Below are 9,137 nucleotides of genomic sequence, written 5' to 3'. Positions count from 1 at the left end.
TATAAAACATTGATCAAGTGATGGACATAGTCTATCATTAATGCTCCAATGCTACCATCAAAAGTTGTCCCTTTTGAAAGAATAATTTATCTATTTATCAAATTCAGGAACTTCCCACCTCCCTCACAGAGGGACTTTGGGCAGTGTACAAAACCCAAAATATTTAGAAGTTGCCTATTTATGAACTGCGCAGAAGATGAAAAAGCCACTTACTTACCTATTAAGTCTCCGAGATGCCACCTGAACCATGTTAAAGATTTCAGCTGTGCCAGGCCCCTCCCAAGGACCTCTTCTCCTGCTGCCCAACTTACCTGCCCAAAAGGTCCATCTGCTCTTCTCTCATCTTCCTTCACAACCCCAAGAAGGTTTTCTCCTGGGCCATCCCACTCTTCCATCTCTGGAGACCTTCATGCCACGTTGCTGAAGGTGAACACGATAGAAAGGAGAGTCCCAGGTAGGACCTTAGCTTAGACATTCTCCTGGTGCAGGAAAGTCCAAAGAAAGTCCCATCCACCATCTTCTAGTGTTCAGGAGGACAATGTTTGCTCCAAGCCAAGCCTGCTGTTGCTAGAGAACAGATGCGTGGCTTTGCTTACAGTCCTGTCTGGACTTGCCCTGCAAAAGAGGGAGACCCAGAATTTAATCCACTAAGGAATGCTTGGACTGAGATTGGTACTCCATCCAAAATCTGGTAAAGGTGGAGTTCCTTCCTTCCTTCCTTCCTTCCTTATCTTTCCTTCCTTCCTTCCTTCCTTCCTTCCTTCCTTCCTTCCTTCCTTCCTTCCTTCCTTCCTTCCTTCCTTCCTTCCTTCCTTCCTTCCTTCCTTCCTTCCTTCCTTCCTTCCTTATCTTTCCTTCCTTATCTTTCCTTCCTATCTCTCCTTCCTTCCTTCATCTATGGAGATTCTCAGTAATCCAGCTCATAGTTGAAAAAACACCTTTGGGACTTCCTTCCTTCCTTCCTTCCTTCCTTCCTTCCTTCCTTCCTTCCTTCCTTCCTTCCTTCCTTCCTTCCTTCCTTCCTTCCTTCCTTCCTTCCTTCCTTCCAGAGATTCATGATAGAGTCATCAAGATCATGGTTGAAAAACACCTTTGGGACTTCTTTCCTTCCTCTTATCTCTCCTTCCTTCCTTCCTTCCTTCCTTCCTTCCTTCCTTCCTTCCTTCCTTCCTTCCTTCCTTCCTTCCTTCCTTCCTTCCTTTCCTTCCTTCCTTCCTTCCTTCCTTCCATACCTCCTTCCTTCCTCTTATCTCTCCTTCTTCTTATCTCTCCTTCTTCCATCTCCCCTTCCTTTCTCTTATATTTCCTTCCTTCCTTCCTTCCTTCCTTCCTTCCTTCCTTCCTTCCTTCCTTCCTTCCTTCCTTCCTTCCTTCCCTCCCCTCCCTCCCTCCCTCCCTCCCTCCCTCCCTTGATTTTCATTCCTGAATTTGGGCTGTCTGGCTATCCACCCCCTCCCCCTGTGCTCGCTAGGGAATTCTGGGAGTTGAAGTCCACACATCTTAAAGTTGTCCAGATGGAGAAACCTCTGCTGTAATATGCATTTCTTCAATGCAGTTTTGACCCCTTCCTTCAGTTAAATATAAGAGGCTTAGCCTGGGGGGCGGAAAGTACAGTTGCCTCTTCATCTCCTTTTTCTCAGGAGTTGGGCTGGAATCAGAGTTGGAAGGGACCTTGGAGGTCTTCTAGTCCACCCCTCTGCTCAAGCAGGAGACCCTAGCCTAGTCCATTCCAGACAGGCATGTTTGAACCCTCCAGGGATGGAAATCTCATTGATTTTAGACCCAGCCCAAGGGCTGCAGGGGAAAAGAGAGAAATTTAATCTGGAGACTAAAATTAAATGATTTAGGTGCTCAATCACCTCCAGGGCACACACCTGTTAGGGCTGCAAAAGCTCCACCTCTCCTCATATAAACCCCCAAAGGTGAGCAAGATAGCTATTTGGCTAACAGAAGGAGTGTTTGTTGAAGGGCAAGGAGAAACAGGCAGAGTTTGAGAGAAAGACACATGGAAATGGTTGCCGAATAATCTCAAAGCCAAAGCTGGTTTATCTGTTTCTCAGCCAGGATCCCTGGATTCTCAGCCAGTCTGTGACTAGCTCAGCTAAGATTTTTTTCCCCCCTGAAGGTAATTCTAGATTATCTCAGGGGTGTGCCTCTATGTGTAATATTGTTTTGTCCTGGGGATTTGACTCTTTTGAATCAGATGTAATGTGGATTAGTGTAAGGATGTTTTAACTTCCTTCCACTAATCCACTGATAATTTAACTTCCTGAGTAAAAGCCAGATCTTGCCAAACATTCAACCAATGATGGTTAAAGCTAATGCTGGTTTAGTAGAATGTACAAACCAGGTTTGCAGAGGGTTGCCTTCCAGTACTGAATATTTGAGAGTGCTCTTGTCTGCTAGTGGCAACTTGAAGATGGCTGGCTAGGGAATTCTGGGGGTTGAAGTCCACCCACCTTCCAAGTTCCAAGGATGAGTAGTGGTCTACACCAAATGTGAAGGTGGTACTGCAATCTTCATTCTCCTGGGCAAGTAGTTAAGCATCTTACATGCTATGTCTGTCTATCCCATGCTTGTATTGGCTGGGGAGGATGGGGGTTGTTATTCTAGCTAACAAGTTTTAATAATAGTATCTGGAGAGCAGCTGGCTGGGAATCATGTTGGCTTCTTTTGAACACCAAAAGTAGGGAACAGGCCAACTATCTAAAGCTTGCGGCAGATATGTGGCTGAGAGATTTTGAACATGCCAGCACAAAGCAATGACAATGATAGGAAGATCTGGATATCTCCTATTTTAAAAAATAACTCTCATTCTTGGGTTTGTATGCTTGTAACCCAGAAGTATCGCATTTTACTCTAAGATGGCGTGTGAGCAGGTTGCACTTGGCTTAGGTTGTTTAAGATCTTCTCCTTAATGGTTGCAGCCATCATTTATGGCTTGATCTCTGAGTCTAGTCAATTGTGGCTTAAACTCCCAACTGAATAAGCAAACTATAGCTTGAGGGGTTCTTGGTGTTCTCTGAACTTGTTTTCTTGCAGGTGTTTCATTACCCAAACTAGGTAACATCAGTACTAGCACTGAGGATGTTATCTAGATGAGTAATATGACATCTGCAAGAAAACAACTAAACCCAGAGAATACAAAGGCCCTCACAGTCCTCCTCCTCCTCCTCCCTCCTCCTCCTCCTCCTCCTCTTCCTCCTCCTCCTCCTCCTCCTCCTCCTCTTCCTCTTCCTCTTCCTCCTCTTCCTCTTCCTCCTCCTCACCACAAACTCCACTCCTAGCACTGATGATGTTACCTAGTTTGGGTAACAAAACATCTGCAAGAAAACTAGCTCGGAGAGCACCAAGGACCTCCAAATATTCTCCTTTATCAGGAAACTCTAATTTGATGTGTGTGCTATAAATGCACAGACGGGGGCATCCAAAGCCTTTGGCAGACCCAGCCGAGATCCTGGTGAGAGGTGACCTGCCCTGTTGGTTACAGGAACAGGGCTGACCGCAGGTCTTCTGCTCCAATCCTCACCCCACCCCAACCTACCCCAGTTGTGTTCCTGCAGGGGGGTTCCTCTTGCAGAAGGGACAGCATGAAAGATGAAATAGCCGCCACCGTCTTCTTCATCACCCGCCTGGTGAAAAAACACAACAAGCTGAATAAGCAGCAGATGGAGAAGTTTGCCTGCACGCTGACCACGCTTCTCTTCGAGAGGTATAAAAACCACTGGTATCTCGACAATCCCACAAAAGGACAAGGCTTCCGGTAAGAGACACCCCATCCGCCCACAGGGGCGCCCCTCTTGGTCTAGTTCTCTTGCAAAGGGGGCCCTGCCCCTCCTTAATACAGACCCATCTAGCGTCTCCCTCCCGCCCCAGCAAAATTCTCAGCCAATCGCGGTCTGGTTTTTTCCTCCCCCAAATATGAAGAGAGCTGCTTGAAGTCAACGCCAGGCCCATCCATTGGGCAACCCAATATAAGTCCTTGCTGGTGAGAAGAGGGGGGGGGGTGGCAGCAACAGCACGACTCCACCTTCCCTGGTTAGAAGGTGGTTTGGGGTCTTCCTGATCCCCCAATCTGCCCCCTTTTTTTCTGATTCCCTGGCTAAATTTGTGTGGCATGGACCAGAAGGGCCCATGGCTAGGATCTCCTCATCAAACTCTTGGGTTTCTTGGGTCATCCCAACCTGCTTCCTGGGCTTGATGAGAAGGTGGATTGCAACCAAAGCCTAGAGATGTGGCGGGATTCAAATTTTTTTTACTACCGGTTCTGTGGGCGTGGCTTGGTGGGCTTGGTGGGCATGGCAGGAGAAGGATACTGCAAGATCCCCATTCCGTCCCCACCCCAGTAACCTGCTTTCCAGCTCTGTTCTCCTGTGCAGGGCAACCAAAGGAGACCCAGCTGATCAGCTGGGACTCAATGGGAGGCAGAGAAGAGATGGAGTTGGTGGGGCCAGTCAGAGGTGGGATTGGCCGGTTCTCTGAACTACTCAAAATGTCTGCTTCCAGTTCTCCAGAACTGGTCAGAACCGGCTGAAGACCATCTCTGATGGTGGGGCTATATGCCAACACACACAGTGAGGTCTGGAGCATTGGCAAACTGAGCAACTGAATTTCTATCTGGTTTTGCTGCCTAGATTAGGAACTTGGTTTTAACATGAGGCATGTAACCGGGTTCCTGGAATAACCCTGTTTGGGCTTGCTACTCTGTTGATGCATAAACGAACATAGGCTGTCTTCACACAACCCATAAGTGTTGTTCAAATGAGCAAAGTGTAGCCTTTGAGCTGCCATCTTGACTTGTCTGAATGTGGATGGGAAGTGGGTTAGTCTGGATCTTTGCTCAGGGCTCCCTTGTCCCAGATGCCTTTCACAAGTTCTCTGGCTCCTTTGCCTGGCCTCCCCTTCTCAGTTGGGGTTAACGTAGAAGAAGACGTTGTCAGGATTCCAGCAATCGCCCTAATTAAATCATGATTCTGGAGCCAACCTTAAAAAAAGCTTCAAAGGATTTATTAGAGTTGACATACTGGCTCTGCCCTGTATGAAGCCAACTCTGGCATACGTCATTTACAGTCCCCCGTGACCCTGTTTCCTCCCTCCCCCTGGGTGTGTCATAAATCAGATTCTCCAATTGAGCCCATTCACAGGCTGGGTGTCATCATTCACGTTCTCCAATTAAATATATTCGCAGGCAAAAGCTCTGGTATTTTAGTTACAATCTTTTAAAGTTAAGAGTTGGAATGTACTTTTGCTTTCAACTGCTCTTCCAGATTTCCTTCCTCCCCCCCCCACCTTTTTTTATGGCAACTACTAAAACAGGCATAGGAATGTTTTATGAGTTGACATATGTCTTGATGACCTCCCATTCCCACTGGTGGGGGAGTGTTTTAATCTGCCCAGCTCTTTTCAGGTGCATCAGGCTAAACTGCTTTCAGGCCAAAGATCCACTCTTGGACCAAGCATGCATGGCGAGCAACGTGGACTTTCAGAGCCTCGGTTTGCCCAAAGAGATGACTATCTGGGTTGACCCCTTTGATGTCTGTTGCAGGTGAGACTACCGTGCTGGAAGGGACTTCCTTCTCTGCCCCCTGGGACTGGTGGTTTGGCATCCAGGCAAAGTCAGGATTTGGGTTAGCCCTGGTTTGCTAATCCAACTACAGTGGTGTGTGTGAGGAGGCATTAAGCCAAACATTAGCCTGACCAATGGGCACAGCCCAAGAGTAGATGCAATGGCCTCCTTTAAGCTGACTCTGCCCAGGTTGGGTGTAGGGTGTTGAGTCAACCAAGCAATTGCAATTTGTTAAACCTGCTGCGTGGCTTAGCATGTTGTAGCTGTGTTTTTATTTTATAGTATGTACAAAATGTGTGTTTTCATTCTGTTGTGTGTTTCCCAGATCCACATATGTCAGTTGGGTGGCAGAGAGATGGGAAAGAAGGAAGGAAAATGGGAAGGGAGGGGGGTAGAGAGAAGAGAGAAAGGAAGGGAGGAAAAGGGAAGGAGGAGGGAAAGAAAGAGGGAGGAACAGATAGTAAATTAACAATATAATAAATGTTTTGGGGCAAGGAAGGAAGAGGTTTGGGAAACCTTGCTCTAAGGACTGAGTTATTCCTTGCCTGGGGCTCTGCTTGCTGCCCTGCTTAACCCCGTCCCCCATTTAGATACGGCGAGAAAAACCCAGCGTTCACCGTGGCTCACTTCACAGGCCAAGAGGATGACTACGACGTCTCTCAGGGCATCCGGCAGGCGGTGGAGAAGGCCTCCTCCTCCTCCTCCACCACCTCCGATTATCACTCCGGCACTTCTTCTGAGGAGGATGGCACCACCAGGGAACCCAAAAGCATCCCAACTGTTAGCAATCCCAACAGCATCTATCAGGTGAGATGAAGAAGCTGCGGGTGGCTTGGACTCCAGGACTTCTCAATCTTGGACCCTTTAAGATGGGGGGACTTCAACTCCCAGAATTCCCTAGCCATTGAAGTGCATTCAAGTTTACTACAAGGCTGAGATATACCCATCTCCTTCTCTCCCAATCCTCTCCCTCCCTCCCTTCCTTTTCTCTATATTCTCCTATTCCTTCCTTCCTTCCCTCTCTGTTTTCCTCTTCCTTCCTTCCTTCCTTCCTTCCTTCCTTCCTTCCTTCCTTCCTTCCTTCCTTCCTTCCTGCCTGCCTGCCTTCCTGCGTGCCTGCCTTCCTGCCTGCCTGCCTTCCTGCCTTCCTCTCTATTCTCCTATTCCTTCCTTCCTTCCCTCTCTAATCTCCCCTCCCTTCCTCCCTTCCTTTTCTCTCATTCTCCCTTCCTTCCTTCCTTCCTTCCTTCCTTCCTTCCTTCCTTCCTTCCTTCCTTCCTTCCTTCCTTCCTTCCTTCCTTCCTTCCTTCCTTCTCTAATCTCCCTCCCTTCCTCCCTTCCTTTTCTCTCTATTCTCTCCTTCCTTCCTTCCTTCCTTCCTTCCTTCCTTCCTTCCTTCCTTCCTTCCTTCCTTCCTTCCTTCCTTCCTTCCTTCCTTCCTTCCTCTCTATTCTCCTATTCCTTCCTTCCTTCCCTCTCTAATCTCCCCTCCCTTCCTCCCTTCCTTTTCTCTCTATTCCTTCCTTCCCTCTCTAATCTCCCCTCCCTTCTTCCCTTCCTTTTCTCTCTATTCTCCCCTTCCTTCCTTCCTTCCTTCCTTCCTTCCTTCCTTCCTTCCTTCCTTCCTTCCTTCTTCTCTCTATTCTCCTATTCCTTCCTTCCCTCTCTAATCTCCCCCCTTCTTCCTTCCTTTTCTCTCTATTCTCCTTTCCTTCCTTCCTTCCTTCCTTCCTTCCTTCCTTCCTTCCTTCCTTCCTTCCTTCCTTCCTTCCTTCCTTCCTTCCTTCCTTCCTTCTTCTTCTCTCTCTATTCTCCTATTCCTTCCTTCCCTCTCTAATCTCCCCTCTCTTCTTCCTTCCTTTTCTCTCTATTCTCCTTTCCTTCCTTCCTTCCTTCCTTCCTTCCTTCCTTCCTTCCTTCCTTCCTCCCTCCTCCTCCCTCCCCCCTCCCTCCCTTCCTTCCTTCCTTCCTTCTTCTCTCTATTCTCCTATTCCTTCCTTCCCTCTCTAATCTCCCTCCCTTCTTCCTTCCTTTTCTCTCTATTCTCCTTTCCTTCCTTCCTTCCTTCCTTCCTTCCTTCCTTCCTTCCTTCCTTCCTTCCTTCCTTCCTTCCTTCCTTCCTTCCTTCCTTCCTTCTCTCTCTATTCTCTCCTATTCTCTCCTATTCCCTCCCTCCCTCCCAGAAAGAAGCAACATTTCGCCCCAAGGGAGCCCCATTCCAAGAGATTGAGAAAGAAAGAACCCCTTAACTTATTGAAGTGCCAGGCAGGCCCAGTCCCACCTGGGCTGGAAATCCAGAGCGATGCGCCCATGGAGTCATGGATGGATGATTGGGAGGGTCATGAGTGCTTCAGCACAAGAGAAAGAGAAAGCGGGGAGGGAAGAGGGGAAAACTGATGGTGCTTCTCAGAAACAGAGCGCTATCAGGAGCAGCTCAGTCAAGAACAAGGGGAGAGGAAGGAGCTGAGCGGAGGAGTTGCAAGACGCTGGCAGGAGATGGCTACCATCCCTCCTCAACCTTCACCCTCATCGTCTCCATCTGCTTTCAGTGCAATGAGCCGTTACCCCTCTGGGCCCAGTATTCTCACCGAAGATGCTTTGTTCCTGATGGCGTCCATCCAAATCCTGCTGCTGCTTACTATGTCCACTACAAGGGGTACAAAATCTGCCGCCCCTCCCTGCCATTCGGTTGCCCGCGCGTGGACAGGTACCACTGGGTCAGTTCCAGTCGATAAAGCTTTGATTTGCACTCAGGCCAGAGACTTGGACAGTGGGCCGCTGAAACGCCGGAGGGCAGTGGCGGTTTCTTCCCCAGGAGAAAAACCAAACTTTTGGAGCACTTAAACACAATTCTCGCCCCCCACTCACGCTCTCTCATTCTCTCTCTCTCTCGCGCGCGCGTGTTCGCAAACTTTTTAAAAAATTATTTGCTTTGTAAGCTTTTTTTTTAAATGCATGGTCGCAAGCGGCAGTCTCTTAAATATTTTTAATACTGTTTTTAAAATGGGCAATGAGTGAAAAATGAACTGCGAAGATGGCGCTCGTGGAAAACTTGTGAAAAGGAAATTCTCTTATTAATAAAATGGAATGTTTTTCTTGGTTGCTTTTGAAAGCACCCGTTACTCTGTGAAGGAAGGAGAGGGAGGTAGATATTGTGTGTGTGTGTGTGTGTGTCTTCTGGCAAAGTGAGCCAGCTCAATTAACAAATCTTGTTTCCTCTAAAGCAGGGGTCGGCCACCTGTGGCTCTGGAGCTGCATGTGGCTCTTTCATGTTCCTCTGCTGCAGCTCCCTGTTGCCGGTCGGCTCCACACTTGATAGAGCTTTTGGTTAGGACAGGTGGAGGAAAAAGGATGCCGTGCTAGGAGGAGACTCTATGGTGGGGGAACCGGACTTCCAGACGACAGAGGAAAAAGGACGCTGCGCTAGGAGACTCTAATGTGGTGGAACTGGACTTCCAGTCCGCAGAGGAAAAAGGATGCTGCGCTAGGAGGAGACTCTATGATGGGGGAACCAGACTTCCAGTCCGCAGAGGAAAAAGGACACTGTACTAGGAGGAGACTCTATGGTGGG

At 48.4% G+C, this 9,137-nt stretch overlaps 1 protein-coding gene across 1 annotated transcript; it reads left to right on the top strand.

Annotated features, from left to right (window-relative positions):
- The first annotated feature begins 3,552 nt into the window (after nucleotides 1-3,552).
- BTG4 (BTG anti-proliferation factor 4) lies at nucleotides 3,553-8,527 on the top strand. Its single transcript, XM_087969808.1, has 4 exons — nucleotides 3,553-3,763; nucleotides 5,408-5,545; nucleotides 6,157-6,373; nucleotides 8,116-8,527. The coding sequence occupies exons 1-4, from the start codon at nucleotides 3,591-3,593 to the stop codon at nucleotides 8,299-8,301; spliced, it is 714 nt and encodes a 237-aa protein (XP_087825934.1). The 5' UTR covers nucleotides 3,553-3,590; the 3' UTR covers nucleotides 8,302-8,527.
- Nucleotides 8,528-9,137: the final 610 nt, after the last annotated feature.

This window comes from Notechis scutatus, chromosome 7 (genome assembly GCF_049901735.1).
Source record: "Notechis scutatus isolate UNSWTSFEM ecotype Mainland chromosome 7, rNotScu1.2, whole genome shotgun sequence".
Lineage (NCBI taxonomy): Eukaryota > Metazoa > Chordata > Lepidosauria > Squamata > Elapidae > Notechis > Notechis scutatus.
Note: the sequence above shows the minus strand (reverse complement) of the source record. Positions and strands in the feature narration are given on the sequence as shown.

Bases quoted from the DNA above. Each gene is read 5' to 3' on its own strand.
- BTG4 (XM_087969808.1), top strand. From the start codon at position 3,591: ATGAAAGATGAAATAGCCGCCACCGTCTTCTTCATCACCCGCCTGGTG. The intron at 3,764-5,407 runs GTAAGAGACACC...AGCTCTTTTCAG, and splicing joins ACAAAAGGACAAGGCTTCCG to GTGCATCAGGCTAAACTGCT. The intron at 5,546-6,156 runs GTGAGACTACCG...TCCCCCATTTAG, and splicing joins CCCTTTGATGTCTGTTGCAG to ATACGGCGAGAAAAACCCAG.